At 29.2% G+C, this 22,793-nt stretch overlaps 2 protein-coding genes across 2 annotated transcripts in view; one reads left to right on the forward strand and one right to left on the reverse strand.

Annotated features, from left to right (window-relative positions):
* Nucleotides 1-22,793, reverse strand: part of LOC135959721 (uncharacterized) — a 40,167-nt gene that overhangs the window by 12,728 nt on the left and 4,646 nt on the right. The gene's annotated exons all lie outside the window — the stretch shown is intronic.
* fest (wurstfest) lies at nucleotides 397-7,570 on the forward strand. The gene is made up of 8 exons (XM_065512121.1): nucleotides 397-836; nucleotides 2,363-2,653; nucleotides 2,719-2,918; nucleotides 2,984-3,160; nucleotides 3,322-3,468; nucleotides 3,539-3,679; nucleotides 3,747-3,869; nucleotides 6,345-7,570. Exons 1-8 carry the CDS (start codon nucleotides 597-599, stop codon nucleotides 6,445-6,447), a joined length of 1,422 nt encoding a protein of 473 aa, XP_065368193.1. The 5' UTR covers nucleotides 397-596; the 3' UTR covers nucleotides 6,448-7,570.

Here is a 22,793-nt window from a genome sequence, read left to right on the forward strand (position 1 = left end):
TTCAAATTTGTATGCAATAAACATGATGAAAAACCAATAGCTGTAAAGATAAAACGATAATAACAGCAACATCTCTTGAAAATTATAACAAAACAAAAGCTGTTCTCTGTACTTAAATTTACATAATTTTCTTTTACATTTTTTTTTACCGAAAAGCATTTGAATTTCATTTTAAATAAGAATTTATGTAGTATATTTGTATGGCTGTGTGTATTTATATAATTTTTATTGGAAAATGGAAATCAGCTGTTTATTTGACGTTATCTTGCAATACCCCACCACCTGCCGCTGGCATCCAGAGAAATAATATTTGAATTTTGAATCGTTGAATATTTTGTCAGTTTTTTTCTCATAAATTTTTTCATTTTTTCAACAATTCAAATCAGTTGAAAATTTTTTAAGCAAGAAGTAGTCGCATGTCATAAAAATTAAAATTTCTTTTTTCATCTCCTCCTCAACAACTCCTGCCAAGTTTCTTTCTATCTTCGCGCAATCATTTTAAGCAGATTATATTTACAAAGAACTAAAAAGTGGATAGCAAATTTAAAAATTAATATTTCACAACAAAAGTGTTTGACGTCCAGTCTATTAAGAACATGAATACTGAAACTGCAGATACTAGTGCTGTGTTTAAGGAACAGCTGGAAGAGAAACAAACAGCAGAAGCGGAACCACCAAAAGTTACGCCTCTTCCGGTTTCCAATATTAACGGTTTTAATACGGAAGAATTCTTGGCTCGCGTCAATATGAACGAGAAAATAAACTATTTATTGAGATCGCCAACTAAAACGCCAAATGGTACCCGCCAACGTTCAGTATTTACTTCAATAACAGCGGTAAGTTTTAGGAGTTGTTGTACAATATAAAATATTGGAAATTGTTTAAAGGAATGATGTCTTTAATTTTTGTAAAAGTTAATAGTTATAAAAAAATTAGTAAATTCAAAAGGGTTTCTAAAAAATGTTTTTAAAAATTTGTTCTATGGTAAAATTTTATATTATTCTAAACAAATGTAAGGAATAATTTGTTCTATAAAGAATTTGTTTGAAAGGTATCGAATATAGTTTATTATCGAAAATAAATTCTCTATACAAAAATTTTTATTTTTCGAAAAATGTTTCTATAAAAATATGAAACGTTTTCTTTACGAAAATTTAAAGGTTTTTATACAAAATATAAATAAAAGGTTTTACTAACTAAACGCTTTTTTTTGGAAAACAAATACTTATTTTCGAAAACAAACTTTTCTGCAAATTTTCTATAGACTACAAATTATAGTTTTTGTAAAGCAGCATTTTTTAACAAAGCATATTTTCGAAAACAAAACTTTCTAAGAAAGCAATCATATATTCGAAAACAGATAATAATATCATCATTTTTGAAACAATATTTTATCTAGAAGATATTCACATTTTCGAAAACAAGATATTCACATTTTCGAAAACAAAATTTTCAAATTTTCGAAAACTTTTTTCTCTCCACTTCTATGAAAAATTCTTATTTTCGAAAACAAAATTTGCATATATACTATTGTCGAAAATAAGAATTATTCTAGATAAAATTTTATTTTATATAAAAAAGAGAATTTCTGATTTCAAAAATTTACAAATTTTTTATAGAAAATTTTGTCTTTGAAAATAAGATTTGTAGAGAATTTTGTTCTAGCAAATATGATTTGTTTTCTACAGAAAAATTGTTTTCGAAAATAAAAAGAAAACAATTCCTATTTTCGAAAATAAATCGTATTTTCGAAAACAAGATATTCTATATAAAGAAATACATATTTATGAGATACAAATTTGCTATGGAAAACAATTCTTAGTTTCCAACACAAAATTTTGTATAGAAAAAACCTTAATTTCAAACAAAACTTTATACAGAAAAATTTTTATATTCGAAAATAAAAACGTTTCTATAGAAAACAATTCTTTTGAAATTCTTGAGAACAAAATATTTCATAGGAAAGAAATTCTTACTCACGGGAACAAAACTTTCTATGAAAAACAATTCTTATTTTCACAAACACAAAACAAATTTTAATTTCAAACTAAAAACTTTCTATAGAAATCAAATCATATTTTCGAAAATAAATCTTTCTATAGAAAACAAATCATATATTCGAAAATTAAATTTTCTGTAGAAAATTAAAATTTTCGAAAACAAAAATCTCTATAGAAAAAACAAAAAAAATTCTTTAAAAAAATTTATAAAATTAATTATTCTCTAGAAGAAAAACATATTTTCCAAAACAAAAATTTATCTAAAAAATTCATGTTTTCGAAAACGAAATTTTCTATAGAAAACAATTTTTATTTTCGAAGAAAAAAAATATTATTTAATGATGATTTCTTGATTTTCTTAGCCATCCCGTTTTAATGCCAGCGCAGCTCCATTTATTTCACAACAACATCGCATGTCTGGTTCAAGTGTTATGACACCCAAGGACACATCCACACCATCAACATCATTTTCACAAAGACAGCTGCCGATACCGGTTCATATGAACTCCGCATCTCCCCATCACTATGGCGGTTATGAGTCGCCTCTTACCAGTCGTAGTGGTGGTATGACACGTGGTGTTTTTAATACCCGCTATCCGGTAGCTCCGCCGCCTTCGCCAATTTATGGATTTGAAAATGATATTTGTAGGATGGTAAGAAATAAAATTTGAGCCAATAAACGAACATATTTATTAAATATATTTTTATATAACACTAGCCGCCCAACATGTCGCCGTCGCCTCATGCCCAACAGTTTCCTCAACCCATGCCGCCGCCACCTTATGCTGTTGGACGTTTGAGTGCCAGTCATCGGGGCGGCGTTGAATATAAGAACCCTACGCCGCCACCATGCACGGGCGCTGGCCCAATAGCCATGACTAATGGTACAATACAACTGCGTTTACGTGATGGCATACGGTAAATTTATTATTAATTTTGATTTATATATATAAAACAAATCTATTATATTTATTACATTGTAGAATCGACATGACATTGGATAAAGCTGTACGCGTTTTGAATCAACGCAGTATGGTGGCCATTGCCTTGTCGCGCAATTGTAGTAATTCGGCTTTGATCCATCCCAATGGTCGTATTTTACAAAGCGGTTCAAAGGTAGAAATTGTTACATACGATGGCATGAAAACAAATAATTATGTGTGAGTTTATACCAATGCTATTGTTCTCGAACTTTAAAAATGTACACATTTTAGTCAAGTAATTGGATTTCGAAAATTTGTACACTTGTTGCTCAGAGTTAAGAACTTTTTCTTATGAATATGTCGGTTGATATATAAACAATTATATTTCTAATTATTAGACGTTACGCCAAGATGTGGTATAAAGGTGTTAGTTTTACTAGTGAATCGTGTGCTTTAATCTATTTGGTGGATACAGCTGGTACTCGAACCACCACCGATACTTTTACAGATCTAACCAAAGACTATACACTGACTGTATTTTATGAGTAAGTTTAATCAAATTATAAACATTTCTAAAACAATAGAAACTAAGATATTTTTATATTTCATATCTAGTGACTCCCGTCATGGTCCTTCGTATGTTCAAGATGCCAATGAGGTCATTCAAAACTCTTCTTATACATGTACCGATGAGGGCACTGAAATATATGACATCAATGGTTTTCGTATTACTCAGGCTGCAGATGGTCTTGTCAAGTAAGTAAAATATTCATATGGGATTTTAGTTTATGTTCAAAAAATATGAAATTCAATATTTCTTTAGATTGACTCGAACTCATAACAAGTGTCTAATACGCACTAGTCCCGGTAATGGTTCGGCTACTTTGACCACACCTGGTATTCACTGTACGGCTTCTTTGGGTAAAACTTCACATTTGTTTGTCAGGTAATTCAAGTTTATAAAAACATAAAATTAAGAATTAATTACAGATTATTTAAAATCTTAGTTAAGAATTTAAAAAAATATCAGCAATTCATTTTATAAAACATTTTTAAAACAAAACAATTTTTTTTTGAAAATAATTTATTGTTGAGTTAATTCATAATAAAATTCATTCAAACCAGGGGCCGAATTACCGCATTCGTGATCGAATGAACTATCGTATCGAAAAATAATTTCGATATCGTAATTAAAACAAAATGTACTAAATTTCATGCTCGATATCGAATGCCGTAATCTCAAATAAGAAAATTACGATCGAATTTACTCGATATCGAATGCGGTAATTCGGTCCCAGAGCTGTAAATGAATTAATTTTTGAATTAATTCGCGAATCATTCACACAAAAAATTAATTGAATAAAATTTGAGTCAATTCAAATGAATTTGGTAAAAATGAATTGCAATTCATTTCCAATTCAAATAAATTGCAATTCGCTTCCAATTCTAATGAATTTGTAGAATCGTTTCTAATTCAAATGAATTTGTCAATTTGAATTACAATTTATTTGAATTTGAATTAATTCAAATGAATTGGAAATAAATTGCAATTCACTTTAACAAATTCATTTGAATTGGAAACGAATTGTAATTCATTTTACAGATTAATTTGAACTGCAACTCATTTTTTCAAATTCATTTGAATTAGAAATGAATTGAAATTCTGAATGAACTGAAATTCTAATTCGTTTGAATTGATTAAAATTTCATTCAATTCTTTTTTGTTTTGAAAAGAATGAATTCATAATTTTGCTAATTCGTAACGAATTTAAATAAAAAAAGAATGATTCATTTACAGCTCTGATTCAAATTACAGCTTCAAACTTATTCCACATAATCATTTCCAACTACACAAATCATTTAGCTTCATTAAAAGGCTTTTATTTAAATATAATTCATTTATTAATTTATTCCATTATTAATGAATAATAATGAATTCATTCATTTTGAAATATTTTTTTTCATTCAGTTTTGTTTTGCTTCCGATCTATTACAAAATAAAAAATGGCTTAAGCAAAATTAAATCATCCCTTAAATTTGATTAAGTTATTTTGTAATGGATTTGAATTAAGGATTAGTTCTCAAAGGAATGAATTCAGTACGTTGATGTACTAAGGAATTAGTTTGTAAAGAATTATTTATTTGGTATGGTTAAGACAAACAAATTAATTTGATTTTGAAAATTGAATTAACCTTTGATGCAACCTTAGAATGGTTAAATTTTCTTTATTAATATTGAAACAAATTGTGTAAGGCTGTTTTGAAATGGATTTGAATTAAAGATAACTTGAAAGATTCAATAAGAAATTTATTCAATAAAGAATGAATTCTCAAGTAATGACCTAAAAAGGTTCGAAATAATCAATTGTCCAAATCAAATTAAATGAAATCTATTAACCCTTCCATTAACGAATTCATAGGCTTGATACTTAAGCACTTTGAAGCTATTGTATTAATTTCTTTATGAATTCATTATTTATGGAATTAATTCCTTATTGAATCATTTTTTAGTTTTCTGTAATTCAAATCCATTACAAAATAGTTTTAAAAATGTGTTGAATGATTAAATTTTTCTTCAATTTAAATCTATTACAAAAATGCTTCAGATAAGTTTTATCCATTCCATTCAATGCAACAATAATTGAGATTCAATAATTATGTTATGAATTAATTCAATTATGAATTTATTCAACAACAAATGAATTCTATTCAAATAAAGCATTTGCATGAAGCTAAACAAATAGTTTTAAGGAATGATTTGCTGAAATTTTTAATTCTGAATAGAGATTTCAGTGAATTAAGCTTAAATTGAGTTAATGAATTCGAAACTCTGATTCATTGTTGAGTTAATTCATAAAAGAATTCATTTATAACAAAATTCATTCAAACTTAGAATTGTAAAATGTTTATTTATTCAAAACTAATCCAAATAGAAACTTTCGATTCAATGGCTCTGATTCATTGTTGAGTTAACTCAATAGAATTCATTCAGAATTATAAAATGTTTATTTATTCAAATCGAATCCAAATTGATACTTTCAATTCAATGGAAAGTCATTTAATTTAATTGAATAAAAATTTAATCATTCAATAAATTTTATTATGCTGTTTTGAAATGTATTTGATTTAAACAAAACTTGACAGATTAAAAAGGAATTTATGCTATAAAGAATGAATTCTCATGAAATGAACTCAATATTTTAGAAGTATTAAGGAATTGAGCCTATGAATTTGTTAATGGAATGGTTGAGTCACAAATTTCAATATGATTTTGAAAATTTAATTAATAATTATTTCAAATCTTTAATTAAAAAGAAAGCCAATCCTGAAATTATTCGAATCTAATTTATTAATTTGTTTCTATTGCTATAAACTCTAGTTTAATTTTAAGAAATTTAACACGTATTTATATTTGTTTTAGGCGCAATGAAAAACGTATGCATTTCGATGGTTCCTGTTTTATTGTCAGAAATGCTGGACATTCCGCCGGTTTCAATGAAAATAATTTACTAATTGTTTATTAAATGCTGAAATACTATTAACTAAACTAAACAATATTGCCAAAATGAAGAATAGAAGAAAGAAATGAGGATGTCTAACAAAATTAATTAATTATTGCTGTGATACATAGAAATACAACTAAATACTGTCTGCAAAAAAAAAAAATAAATTCAATTAATTGTCGTTATAATTTCAAAATGTACGACAAAATGAAATTAAGATGTCGAAAGTGTGCAACCAAATTACCTGTAATATTAAGTTTCCCATTTAAGCAATTCCCCTTTTATACACACCCCAAATATTATCAAACCAACTATAAAAACTAAATAGAAAGTAGTGCCAGAAAAAGAATACAATGTTAATGATATAATGAGTTGGGAAAAAGTTCTCGTCAAAGTCCTTGTATTGAAAACAAGCTAATCACAAAAAAAATATCAAAAAGTAACCTAAATTTCTACACCCTCCTCCCAGTTAGCTTAATTCATTAAAAAAAAGAAGAAAACAAACAAACTATGAGGGTAAAAAGTAGGAAGAAACAAAAACACTCAAGTTGCATAAAAAAAAACTAAAAACTTTTCGAAAGATAACTTGCCCATAAATGGTTTTTATTGTATAGAAAATTGTTCTAAACGATACATGTGTTAGTTAGTGGTCAGAGCAAAGTTATCCCGTATAAAAACACGTTTTTGTGCCAGTAACCAGTATTATGGCTTGCTAAGAATAAAGAAAATCCAAAACCAAGGCAAACATAGGAACCAATATTGTCGTCGCCCTTCTTAAACCTAATGATAACCTTACAAAATCAAACAATCCAGCTTAGCAGGAGTTCGACACATTTCGTCTTAATGTATCCGTAAATGTTTATGTATTTTCTTTGTTAATCATTTGTTTTTTTTGTTGTTTGAAAATTTCTTAAGATTTTTTTTTATAATTGTAATATGTAATACATATTTGTAATAATAATATTAGTTGTCGTTATGTAGTAAATATCCGTTGAATAATTTATATTTCAAACACCAGCCTCTACTACCTACCATTATCTTGTAATATGATGTCTGTCTAGAATATTACTATTTTTGTACTGTGTTTAAATATTGAATATGTATTGTAATTTAGTTATTTCGGCCTTAATGTTTTAAAATTGTTTAAATGAATAAAAAAAATTTATTGTATTATGAACAAATTTTAAATGTATTCTAGTTTTTTTTTTTAATTTTCAGCACCTTACAAGGGTGGTTTTTGACCAACCATGCCTTTTGGAAAAAAAAGTTATTTTAATTTTCAACACTGTCTTCTTTGAGTATTTTGCACTTTGTCCAATGTTTCTCCACTTTGTTTATCCCTTCCAAAATATAAGTTTCGTAGAGGTACTTTTTGCGAGATGATTTTATCTCGTGGATTCGTTCTAGATAGCGAAGTCGTTGTAGCCATGTCCGTCTGTATGTTGAAATCAACTTTCTATAGCCCCCAAATAACTTACAAATATGATTGATACATCAATATTCTTATTAAAATCGACAAAATCGGCCCACAAATGGCTGAGATAAAAGGAAAACTGGTACAACCTTGATTTTTGGCCTATTATTTTATCTATATCTGGATTACTAAGTCATTATTATAGACAATATGGTTATCTAATGATAGATATCTCTAAGTCCATTGCAACGATGTACATATATAAGACTATAGTAATTTGGACCTACAATGGGTCAAAATCGGGAAATAGATTTTTTTTACCAAATTTTTTTTTTTCAAAAATTTTAAAATTTTCTTTTTTTACCAACAATTTTTTAAATATGTAGATTTTTTTTACCAAAAAATTTTTTTTAAAAAATTTCAAAATTTTCTCTTTTTAATAACTTATTTGTCATTTAATTTAATCGTTTCCAAAAAAAAATTTGTTGTCATAAATTTTTTTTCACTAATAAATCAAAAAAAAAATTTTTTAAAAATTTGTAAAAAAATTTCAAAATTTTCTCTCTTTACCAAACATTTTTTAGATTTTTTTTTACCAAAGAAATTTTTTTAAAAAATTTTTGCTAAAAAAAATTTCAAAATTTTCTCTTAATAACTTATTTGTCGTTTAATTTTTAATCGTTACCAAAGCAGAATATCAAAAAAAGTCTTGAAAAACAGAAAACTTGCCTTATGTTTAGACGTCACAATTTGTTAGTACAAAAAATAAAACATGATTTTTAGTCATGACTTAAAGTCATAATGTAAATGCCCCCTAATAAATCAAAAAAAAATTAAAATATTTGGAAAAAAAAATTCTAAATTTTCTCTTACCAAAAAAATTTTTAAAGATTTTTTTTACCAAAGAAATTTTTTAAAAAATTTCAAAATTTTCTTATTATTTGTCATTTAATTTATCGTCATTTTTATTGGATGTATGACTTAAAAATGCTGAATTTTTTTAAAATTTTTGGCTTTTATTTTTATTGATAGTATTGGCCATTGTTAGCTATGACCTTTTCCCATCATTCCCACGACAGCCGGTTCTACGCACCGGAATGACCCGAGTTCACTCGGCCAAGGGCTGTCAACTCAGCAATCACTGCTGCTACAACAACAGCAACCTTTTCCCATCTTTCTGGCAACATATTGATTTCGATCCATAAGAACTGGTCATCTTTTGATACCAAGAACGAATCAAGCCAATATCGGATACTGTGTTCCAAAGTGAATCGTATCTCCGATAGAGTGTTATGCATCAATCAAAACAATAGTAGGTGGAAGGAGCAAGGTCTGAGGCAAAACTTTCGAACCACATTCTAAATAGTTTTTAACAGGTGTTGCAACATATGGCCGAGAGTTGTCATGATGCCGCATATTCTGGTCAGTTGCATACGCACGCAGAGAAAAAATATAGTTGGGCATGGTTACTGTAACCATTTCAATATTGTTACAAGTTTTTTAACTATATTATAGTCACAGTAACCATTTACATGATTATGGTAACCATAATATGGTTAATTTACGATTCACATGATTGTATCAACCATATATATGGTTACAGTAAACAAATATATGTTTGTGACAACCATTCATATGATTAAGGTCTTATCATATTATGTTGCTCTCGGCTTAAGGCTTATCATAATCTGAGAACAACATACATACTATGATAAAATTATTCATCATAAATATGGTTGCCACAAACATATATTTGTTTACTGTAACCATATATATGGTTGGTACAATCATGTGAATCGTAAATTAACCATATTATGGTTACCACAATCTTGTAAATGGTTACTGTGACTATAATATAGTTAAAAAACTTTTAACAATATTGAAATGGTTACAGTAACCATGCCCAACTATATTTTTTCTCTGCGTGCGGTACAGGTTCCCTGTGATGATAGCTCATGATAGATAGGAAGTTTTGGTTTACAGCTAATACTGAGCGCCATGGATATTTGGTTTTTGTATCGATTCGGCTGGTTGGCCGGGCTTCACGTACGATCTCTTATGCTTCGGGTTATCGTAATGGATTCATTTTATATCGCAAGTAATGATTCGGTGCAAAAATTATTTTCTTTTATAGCGTTCAAATATCATTTCGGCCGCTTCAAACGAATCCTTTGGGTACGGTCAGATTTCAGCAGCACATAATAGATAGAACGCTTTTGCTTCACCATATACAGACCATTACCTTGGAGGCATGTTATCGTAATGGATCCATTTTTCATATATAATTTCGGACATCCAATTTCGTCTTTCCAGGTCTCTCGGCTTCAAAATTTGCAAGCTCTTGTTTAGTTTTCCAACAATCTTCATGGAGTAATACCTCTAATTCATGGTTTTCAAGTTAATGATGTAAAGCAAAACTTCCCGCATATGACGACTCGTTAGTGCAAAATTCGACATTTTCGTAGATAAAAAAACTTTGTTGTTTACACTACTATGGTCAAGGGAAAATAAATGACAGATATGTACCCTTCAAAATGACATAAGTTATTAAAAACAAATTTGTCACTGCCTATTAAATAGAGTCATAGAACAAAGTTTCCAAGAAGTTATAATTATGAATTTAAAACCACCGGAAAACAATTAATCAAAATAAAAATTAGTGGTGGACTAGAGTAATTCAATTCGTATACTAAAACTAACTTATGTAAACATACTTTCGAAACCAATTACGTCGTAATCCCCCTGTATGTAATGATTTAGTACCTTAACAATTATTACAATTTGATACATCTTGCCCAGTGTTTAGTGAAGTTTTAGAAAACATTAATGGTTTCAATTACCACTAATTACATAAAATAACAAGTAACAAAAGATTACTATTGTATAATTGTACTCCACTTCCTGTGTTAAAAAATTCTCAAAGTTTTGAACCATAGATCAAGTATTCTGTATTATTTTAAATTGTATTGCTGGACATGTTTGACAGAAGTTTTTGAAGTTACAAACTTGTAAAACAATTCCCTTAAATGTTAGGAAGAGAGAGAAAGAGATAGTGTGAGGAATCAAAAGAAAACAAATAGAAAACTGTTCAAATTAATAAAAAGTAACGAAATAAACTACAAAGTAAACAATTAGTAAGAGCAAATAAACAATTTTTAAAATAAAAAGTTAAAATAATAATGACAAAGCTGCAGAAATACCAAAAGATATGTTTGCCTTTGCTTGTTTATTTACGTGTATGTGCGATTGAGTGAGTGAGTATTTACACATTGTGTATCCAACGGATGAATTGCGCATTTGACAATTCCTTAAAGGTTTTTTTTTTGTTTAATTTGAACTTTTTTTATGACCATTTGTATGTGTGTTAGTACTTGACAGTATGTGTAGGGATTTATACGATTCATACAAATGTTCATTTCAAGAAAAACCTTTTTAGTTTATGAGAATAATTTCCTCTTTTATACTACAATTTTAATGGGGTCAGTAAATCTAATTTTAATTAGCACTTTAAACAAACAACTTAATGGTTTCAAGTTTGTTTGTATTAGTTCTTCAATGTATAGTGATTCCTTGGAGTACATTTTGTTTTGTTGTTGCGAAAGTTATAAATTTAATTTGAAATATCTGAACATAAATTACGCAAATATCTAGAAAATATACTATAGTTTTTCCAGCAGGAAATTTTATTAAATTTAGTTATGATTATTTTAGATTAGTAGATACATTTTTGAGAGAATTAAATTTGTAACCGCCATATTGACCTGAGAAATCAGCTAAGGTGGGGCAAATATGATCAAAATAAGCATATTATAGTAATCCAACCATAATATGATTGTGTTGTTAATAGAATATTGGCGACCTAATAGCGATAATCATGTAATCATAAAAGAGATTATAGAAATTTGGGAATACAAAATTAATTTTTTTCCTGTAACAATGGCGGAACCATAAATATCTCTTCACTGCATGTGTATATAGCCAACAATCAAATCCAAGGAAAAAAAACGGTAAAATTTTACTTCTTAAAAAAATCAAGTAGAATCTGATGTGTCTGAATTTAAATTCTAATTTAACTAGCACGGACAAAAACCAAATTTTTTAACATTGATCATGTAAAATGATACATAAAAAATATCTGAAATAAGTATTAAAAAAATTTGATTTTTTGCCAAAAAAATGTTGGAGAGGAATTCGGACATTTTGAGAATTGGGTGAATGGTTCGCATTCTACACTACATAAAAGTATTTGTGACATTTTGGGAACAGGGTGAATGGTACACTGTATAGTAATGGTGGTCCAAGGGAAAGTTGTTGGAACTGTAATGTGATATCCGAAATAATCTTGGAATTTGAGAAATTTCTATTTGAAAAATTCAATATTGCTGCTCATCTTTTGAGGCCAAGAACGAATCAAAGTGAAGCGTATCGCTGAGGGAGCATTCTGCATATATCGAAACAAAAAGTATTCGGACGGGACAAGGTCTCTAAGGCGGGTGGGCAAAACTTCATAACCACTTCATTCTAAATACTTTTTAACAGGAATTGAAACATGTGGCCTATCGTTGCATTATGGAATATTACTGTTTCATGTCTGGACGTTTTACGGCAAATGCTCGCTTCAAACGAATCAGTTGTGTTCGGTACAGCTACCCTGTGATGGTCTGCAAAGATTTCAATAGTTCAAGACCCTTTTGCTCCCACCAAATATAGAGTATTACCTTAAAGCCATGGATATTTGGTTTTGGTGTAGATTCGGCTGGTTGCCACGGCTTCACATACGATCTCTTACACTTTGGGTTATCGTAATGGATCCATTTTTTATCGCAAGTAATAATTCGGTGCAAAAATTATTTCAGACATACAAAATCGTCTTTCAAGGTCTCTCGGCTTCAATTCGTATGTAACCCAATTTCCCTGCTTTTGGATGAATCCTGCAGCTCGCAAATGTTTTGAAATTGCTGCTTGAGTAGCGCTCAATGATTTTGTAAGCTTTTGTAGAGTTTGACAACAATCTTCATAATGTAATGCATCCAATTCATGGTCTTTAAACTTGTTTTGCTGGCCTGGGCGATCTTTATCTTCCGTGTCAAAATCATCACTTTTGAACAGCACAAACCATCTCCCATGAAAGACATTCACCATAAGCTTCGGTGAGCATTCGGTGTGCTTCAGCGGCTCTTTTATTTCTAATTAAAGTAGTAAAGCAAAAGTTCCCGCATATGACGGTTTGCTGGTATTAAATTTTACATTTTCGAACCAAAAAAACGTTGTTGTTTACACTATAATGTGAGTACAACAATTATAAACTGTATGACAACGCCATTCAATAAGACCCAACCTGTCGCATTCTAATATTCAATAAAGTCACACAATCTGGTAAGCGATAAATAAGATATATCGTTCTTATTATGTCCGACTGAACTTTATTATTTACATGTCTATTTTATTATTGGAAATTTTCTGTTTTCAAAAAATATTTTTTGAAATTATTCGAATAACATTTTTTACTCGTTCTTATACCAATGTGAACTTTTATTCTATCAAAATTAAACTCGATTAAGTGACAACCCTAATGGTGAAGGGTATAAAAAGTGGGGTCCTTTTTTTAGGTAGGTGATTGTGCTATTATATAGTTACCCACACCTGTATACAAATAAATACTTGTACATATTTATATTTATATTTTTCTAAAACACGTTTCTTTACTTAATTCTCCTTAATCCTTTAAATGGTCAGGGTATAAAGTTTTAGTACAAAACAATACACACAAATTTTATTGTTATTTTTGTAATTCTAATCTCACCATGAGACTAAAAGTTTTCACACTTAATTATTGAATTGTTCAATCTATTTTTATTTTAAGAATACAGAGAGTTTTAACATGTGGTGCTATTTTCAGCTAAAGAGTTCTTTTTTATTTCATATTCGTATAGTTTAAACAAATTATGATAAATGGGGTAAAAAGTCATTAGGAATTATTTAATTATATAAAATATGTGTGGAGTTTTGATGGACTACTCGTGGTAATACTTTGAAGTATTCATCAAAGACTGCAATCAATAACTTGTGAGTGTCCCAGGATGAAATCAATTGATCCTACATACATAGATTACAAACAACTTAAATGTGAAATGAAAATACACAATAAAAAGTTACACTAATGCTCGTAATTTCAAGAAATAGATATCAATCAGTGCTTAGTAATTTATGGAGTAAAAATATTTGGTAATATTTACCCGTAGATATTGATTTGAAATTAATGTCAAGTTACCTTTTAGGTAAACTTATCTGCTGGGTATTTTACACCGTAGATATCTATTTGTTGAAGTTATGGGCATAAGGTCACTTTTTTCTCCAATAGATTACTTCTGCTATTTAAAATAACTACTCCAAAGTGCAGTACAAAAGAAGGTTTTCAACTGACTACTTTCTAGCTTACTTAGAGACACTAAAGTGACAATTGACTTCAGGCTAGATTACCTGGGATGTATAAAATAAGCAATTGATTTTTATTTATATTACAAAGACCCAAAAATATATAAATTGGAGCTAAGTAATAAAACTTTAGTGAAAATGATGGTCTATTTGTAAATTTGATAATAATGTATGCTTTGTAATGTGTGAAAGAGATTCAACGTTGAAACGAGTATAATTTGTGCGGTTCTAGTTATAGGCGGATGATTTATTATTCATAATTATATTAATCATTAAGCTGCAAAATACCACCATATCAGGAAATATCCTGTATTAAGTATATAAAATAATAAAACTTTGAATACTGAACATTAGACCCAAAAATAATAAAAAAAAATCATCATCTTCGTCAACATCATCATCATCTTTTGTCATTTATAAAATATGTATAATTAAATTCATTGGTTTAATGTATTTATTTGTTCTCTCATTCATAAAAACTTTCTTTCTTTCTCTTCCTCGCACACTCGATGTTGTAGCTGTTTGGGGTTTGTAACGGTTGACATAACTGACACAACCGCCACTGTCAAACGGCACTCTTCGGATCTTTTCTCAAGTAATTAAAAGAAAATGCAAACAAACGTTTGTTGTTACCCCATACAGAAAAAGACATCAAACGAATTTTGCACTTAATTGGGTATAAAATTAAATTAAAACTTTTTACACACACTTGAGTGCCACCAAAGTAAAAAACGACACAGTCACACTGTAATAAATTCGTATATATCTATGTACATGTATATGTATATGAGCATATATATTAATACATAAAGAAGATGACATATTTATGTACATTGTATATAAATATGTATTTATATATAAATATAAATATATGATTATATATTATATAGTACTCATTATTGTTATTTACCAAAAGAAGGATTTTTATAACGTTTTATAAATAAATACTTGTGTTTAGAATGTATGTTTGTGTTTAAACACAGTATCTTTTTATGATTTTTTAACAAAATTCCCAGCAGTTCTAGGACACTGTCCCGAACCCAATAGTTCCATAAGTAGCTAAGTGACCCTGTCTGATAGTTGGTCCAAAGTAGTCAACGCATTGGATTCGCCAACCGGTTACATAGATTCAGTTACCTTATTAGCTACCTCACTGGTTACTTGATCAGCTACATAACTAGTTATTTCAACATGTACGGGTGCTAATTGACTTTAAATAGTCAGTTAAAAAGACATATCATAAACAGTTCAATAACCGATTGCTTGTAAACAAACTTTTCTCCGACTACTCTCCAATAGAGTACTTATGGTGAAAAAAAATTCGTTTCTTTTTAAAGTGCAGTACTAAATAATCGTTTAAGCTGACTACACTCTAGATTACTTAGAGACACTTAAGTGACAATTGTCTTCACGCTAGATTACATGGGATGTATAAAGTACCCAATTGACTTCTCTCTGAACAACAAAGAGCACATACGTGCCAAATGACCAAAAATATTTAAATTGAAGTCAGACATTACCCAGCAGTTAAGCAAGTAGTCAATGTATCCCTTATAGACATTAATTGTCACTAATGTCCTATCAATTGGCTGACTCCAATTTATATATTTTGGGTCATTTGACAGTGCAGAGAGAAGACAACTGGTTTCTTCATACATCCCAGGTAATCTAGCGTAAAGACAATTGTCGCTTAAGTGTCTTTAAGTAATCTAGAGTGTAGTCACTTTAAACGTTTTGTGAGTAATTCGTACAAACTGGTTTTATACAAATTATGTTGATATTCTGTTAGAGTTTATTATACCCTTCGCCATGAGTGGCAAGGGTATATATAAGTTTGGCATTCCGTTTGTAATTTCTACATTTGACATATGCGACCCCGCAAAAGAATATATATTCTGGATCGTTATAGATAGCGAAGTCGATATAGCCATGTTCGTCTGTATGTTGAAATCAACTTTCCGTTGCCTCCAAATAACTTAAATACACGCAGAGAATAAATATAGTTGGGCATGGTTACTGTAACCATTTCAATATTGTTACAAGTTTTATAATATGGTTGCCACAAACATATATTTGTTTACTGTAACCATATATATGGTTGATACAATCATGTGTATCATAAATTAACCATATTATAGTTACCACAATCATGTAAATAGTTACTGTGACTATAATATTGTTAAAAATCTTGTAACACTATTTTAATGGTTACAGTAACCATGTCCAATTATATTTTTTCTCTGCGTGTACATGATTCATGCATCAATATATCGGGAATTTTTTCCGGCTCGGTTGCCGGATCGACAAAATCGGCCCATAAATGGCTGAGATATAAGGAAAAAACCGGGACATCCTCGATTTTTGCTCTAATTTATATGTATATAAGGCTATAGTAAGTTGGACCTACAAAATCGGAAAAAATATTTTTTAACCCGAATTTTTTTTTCATCAAACATTTTTTTTGTCATTAATTCTTTTTCCAAAATTTTTTTTTTTAAAAATTAAAAAAAAATTTGGAAAAAAATTTTTTAAAAAAAATTAAGAAGCAATTTGTAAAAAAAAATATTTAAAAAAAATGCAATTTTGTTTAAATAAAAATATTTAAAAAAAAAATATTTTTAAGTATAATATGGTGAAGGGTAAAATAACTAGTTATGTAGCTGATCAAGTTACCAGATAGGTACCTAGTAAAGTAACTGACGCTATTAGACAGACCAGTAACAGACCAGTTATTAGACAGTCTCAATGTAATCAAAAAGGGTCAATTGGCCCCCTGCTTAGGACAAGCAAGTGTTAAAATATCTAGTCACGTAGCTATTGAAGTAACTAGTTCCCATCCTAAATGATAGGTAAAAGCACTAGTTCGGGACTGTCTCCTAGAACTGCTGGGTTTGTATGGGTCCATAAGTATTTCCACATGTACATGTTTGAAAAAATTCAAATTTGAAAGAGTTTTTTTTATCCGAGCTTGTCTAAATGAGTATTAAGTAAGTAAGTATGTATGAAGGAATTTGAATTTTTAATGAAATAAATAAATTTTAATGAGGATATGGGGTTATAAAGGAAGCATATACATACATATGTGTTCTAAATGTTTATACATAACCACATACACACAAACACACACACATTTGGACAAAAGACATCGGTTGACCGAATCTGTTGGGGGTTCAATAGAATGATGCTGCTGTGTGACTTCGATCAAAAACAGTGTTTATGTGTTTTGGTTCTGTTTTTGTCAACATTGACAGAAAGGATAAACATTTGAACACTTAATTTTGGATTTTAAATACATATTTACATATACATACACACACACATACATAAATACATAGATATGTATAAGAATTCGATTTTTCTATAACCTTCAATTTGCTTAATACAGGGTCAGTTATAGAAACCAACAAATTGTTGTTTAAATTTATCATCATTTGGATTATGTCCAAGTGACAAGATTTCATAATGAACTGTATAAAACATATTGATAATGAATTGCCATTATGTATATGTACATATTTAGTATGTACTTATGTATGTTAGACATGTATTTAGAAATGTCCTTTCTGTGTTTAAGGCCAGAATGAGGTTTAGTCTCATTCATCTGTTTTAATTTAATTGGAGCTTTTAAAAATATATATTTTATTTTAAACTAAGTAATTATAAAAATCATTAACAACCTGTTCATATTTGTACATAAATGGTATGAATTGCATTTCATTGGTTTCAATTCATAATAATACATAAGTATAGAAAAATATATACTGAAAACCATGAAAGAGGGAGGCTAGAATCGAAGTCTCGATCTAGTTATTCTTTGCTCCCGGATAACAAAGTATGACTAAACGAGGCCATAGTTCTTCGTAATAATACTGTAGTTAAAATCCGTAATTAAAATCAGTCGTTAGCCGAACGAGAGCCGAAGTATTTATCTCGGATTGTACTCATTTGCTAGTCAAAGCCAATAAGTTGTAGTTAGCCGACGAGAGCTGAAGAACATCCACGGATAAGACCGAGAACCGAACCATAAATGTTTGAAAATACGCCAACACAAAAACGAACTCGAATATTTTTTAAGAAGTCATCAAATTGATATTATGCTGGTTTCTGAAACTCATTTGACGTCCAGAAGTTCATTTCAAATAAATGGTTATGTAATATATGATACCAAAGATCCCAGAGGTAGAGCGTGTGGTGGCTCGGCAATTTTAATAAAAGCTCGAATCAAACACTACTTAATGTGTGATCTTTGCGAAGATTATCTTCAAGCTACTAAATGGGGCAAGGTTTGTGGAATTTCTGAGGAGTAAATAAAGGCTTTTAATATAAGTATGTGATATTGTTGAAAACACTATTGCCCAATTCACAATTGGTGTCGTAGTGTTGTAGCGTTGTATGTCGTAATTTTTTTATTAATATTTTGTTTTTGTTTCAAAAAATTTTGTTTGGAAAATATTTTTCACAAACAACTTACAACGCTACGACTTCGATTGTGAATTGGGCATATGACTTGAGGATTGATATTTTAGTAAAATTAAATAATTTTATAAAATTTTGAGAATTCATTTACCTTAAAAACTAAAAAAAAATTCATATGGTGATTTTCCACGAATAAAAATATAAAATTTGAAATAATGTAAAATTTTAACAATTAAAGATAACATAACAAAATTTGGAACCAATATAGACTAAAATCCTTAAATCAATGGCATTAGAATTTTTGAAATTTTTTATTTTCAAATACTGAAATTCCTAAAACGGGGAAAATGTGTTCCAAAAACTGAGTTTTTTTTAGAAAAGTGCCTACTGTAACGTTATTTACCATGTGATAGTAAAAATACTTAGTACGTGTTTAAAAAACATATGGGGTTATACAAATATAGAGCTTTTTCGTGGATCGGTGCTTTGCCTTTTAAGAATTTTTTACTCAAACCGAATTTTTTTTTTAAATTGGCCAAGTTTATATATGACTGGGGGGTGGTATGTCCATTTAAGTGAGCCAAGTTTTCCTTTACACGCTTTTTCATTAAGTTATCTTTGCGGATCATATAAAAATTATATATAGTCCCGAAGAAATTTTTTTTTTACAAAAGGAAAAAATATATGGGCTTTTTTGGGGAAAAACGTAAAAAATGCGGTCCTTTTTACAAGTTCCAACTTTGGATGCGTATAACTTTTTATAGGGAAGAGATAACTGTTAGCAAGTTGTTTTTATTTTATTTAGAATTTTATCGCCAAAATAGCTGATATTTTAAAAATAAATTTCGACCATGCGTAGGACCGCCATATCTAAAAAAACATAAAAAGATCGAGCAAAATTAAAAAAAAAAATCAATAAACCTGAATATCTCTTCAACTAATAGAGATAACCTACACTTGTAAGCGTATTTTGTTGATCTTCTCAAGGACTATTTATATTAAAAATTTTAGCTCATTCGGATCATAAATGGATTTTTGGCGATTTTTTTTAAAAAAATTTGAGACCCGAGGTGACCAACTTTGAGGGGCTACGTACTTGCCCCCATTAGCGCTAGGAAGCTGAACAAACGTAAATCAACTCAAACTATGTGAAATTTCGTAACAATATCTCCAATAGTTCCCAAGATACCGAATTATTTCCAAAAAAAAAAAGTTTTTAAACCACTGTGCCCTTTAGGAAACTCACCTGTTTTTTCGACTATTTTGATGACATTTTCATATTTGTCTTTGATGAGAAAAAAACAAAAACATGAATTTGAAGACGACTTTTTGAACTGATACGAATACCTTTTTATTTTTAATTTAACAAAATAAGCAGTTTCATTATCGACATCTACTTCAGATCAAAAGTGTTGACTAGAATTACTAAAGTGTACTAGTGAGTCTCTGGTTCCAATGTCTGGTCCCAAAAGAAGTACCTAGTCAATAGTACTATCGTCAGTAGTAAATAGCATTGCCTGGGGTACAATAAGTCACTAGTACTGGTGACTGTGCCGATAGTAAGTCAGTAGAGTTTCACTGTTGACATTTCCTGTAGGACAATTTTTCAATTTGAATGAAATCAAAAAGGCTTGAAGAAAATAATTATAAATTAAATTTATTAATTTATTTTCATCTTAACGAGTTTTGTGTTGCAAATCATTTGTAATAATAAGGTTATAATGAGGATGTTCTATAGAAAATAATGTTATATTGAAGATTTTCCATAGCAAATACAGTTGTACTAAAGAGTTTCTATATAAACTAACGTTATACGCAACATTTTCTATAGAAAATACCGTTATACATAAAATTTCACTGTGCAAAAAAAAAAAAACAAGTAAGAGTGCTATATTCGGCAGTGCCGAATCTTATATACCCTTCACCAAATTATACTTCAAAATTTTAAATATTTTTAGGTAAACAAAATTTAATTTTTTTCCAGTTGTTTTTTAAATTTTTTGTAAAAAATTTTTTTTCAATTGTTATTTTATTTTTTTTTTTGTTTTTTCAATTTTTTTTCTTCCGATTTTGACCCATTGTAGGTCCAACTTACTATAGTCTTATATACGTCGTTGCAAATGCCTTTGAAATATCTATCATTAGATATCCATATTGTCTATATTAATGTCTTAGTAATCCAGATATAGGTCAAAAATAGGTCAAAAATCTATGTTGTCTTGGTTTTTTCCTCATATCTCAGCCTCATTCCTCATTCCTCATATCTCAGTGGACCGATTTTGCTGATTTTAAATATCAAAATTCTCGAAAGCATGTCTGACAGAATTATTGAAGATTTGGATCCCGAAGATATCTGGGGTCTTCAGAAAATTGATTTCAACAGACAGACAGACAGACGGACATGGCTTAATCGACTCCGCTATCTATAAGGATCCAGAATATATATACTTTATAGGGTCGGAAATGAAAAATGTAGAAATTACAAAGAATGACAAACTTATATATACCCTTCTCACGATGGTGAAGGGTATAAAAATACCTGGGAAGTGATACTGTTATCGATTATAACATGAATCTGTATTTGAAATTTGCCAACCACCTCCAAAATCTTGAGTTACCAGTAGAGAAACATTTGCTCATACCTTTGTGAACTCAAAAGTCAATAACTTAGTTGAATATAAACTGATTTTAAGTTTCTTAGCTGATTTATAAAGAAGATACTGAGACCTTTCGAATGGTATATATGATACTTAAGTAACATTGTGTATTTCTCTAGCATATACATTTCTCAAGGCCACTAAAATATTCGAAAGGCTATAGCAGAAAGTCATTCTGAGTTTATAAGATTTTGATAATTAGTCGTTGAACATAAAATTCTGAAAATGTTTTGAAAGTCTCGGGTATACCATGGTACTTTTCATTAACTTTTCCATCCCTGCTAACAATTCAAATTAAGTACTATTTATTGCCTTATTATGACACTCTGCTTCGCTAGACACCAAGTTGCAACAAAACTTAATAAATAATTATGTGTATTGAGTTTTTCAGAAAGTATTCAACGCTATAAACTCTGCTTTTAAAAGAGCGTTCTAAAGTCTATTGTATGTATATAGTAAGTATGTTTTGTAAAAACGGTCTTGACAACTTTTTGAATGAACTTTTGTTAAGAAGAAAACTTAATTTTGACAATGAAATTTCTAACGAGCAAACTTTTTGCAACTGAGTAAAATGAAGACACTTCTTGTCTTGTCTTGTATTTTTTCTTTATTTTTGGAGGGGTGGTGGAGGATGTCTTGGTGTTCACATATTCATGAAATTGTTAAGCAAAGACATTATAAGATTGTTTTGAAAACTATTAAGTCAAAAGCTCTAGAGAATATTGTACTTGTCTTGTCTGGATAATATTTAATACAATAAAATGTTTATGATATGAGCATTAAATAAAATAAGCAGAAAAACAGCAAATGTCTATGTGGGTTGTACTCATATTGTATTGTTTTTAGCACTCTCTCTATCTCTCTCTCACTCACACTCTGTGTTTTTAAATCTATATACAAGTGTGAGTACATGCATATGTATAATATGTAAGTATTAAAGAGGCTGTGTAAAAATCCACTCCAACAGTAGACAGTGACGTGGTCAAGGGTCAATTACAAGGGTCATTCTACAAAATCTGAAGTAGACGTATTTGTTTTGGATTACAAAATCTGACTATTGCAATTTTAAATTAAAAATTTTGTAGCAAGTTTAGCCTTACTTGTCCATTGGACTCCCCTTTAAAAATTTTATTTTTTAAAGAGGGCCACCAATGACGAGATTTTCCATGGGTAATAAAAGGAAAATTTAATTATTGATATATAAATACATACTTAAAGAAGGATGTAACCGCATTATGTATTAAAAAAACATAATAAATAAAAACAACATTCCATAAAGTAGAACAAGCAATACAATTACAAAATATGTTACACATACTTACACAAATATATATATGCATAGGCATATACTTTGCTATGGATACATAGATAGATGTTTGGATTGATATGTAACATGAGTAAATGGATATAAACATACATATCCCAACAGTTCTAGGAGACTCTGG

This window comes from Calliphora vicina, chromosome 5 (genome assembly GCF_958450345.1).
Source record: "Calliphora vicina chromosome 5, idCalVici1.1, whole genome shotgun sequence".
Taxonomy (NCBI): domain Eukaryota; kingdom Metazoa; phylum Arthropoda; class Insecta; order Diptera; family Calliphoridae; genus Calliphora; species Calliphora vicina.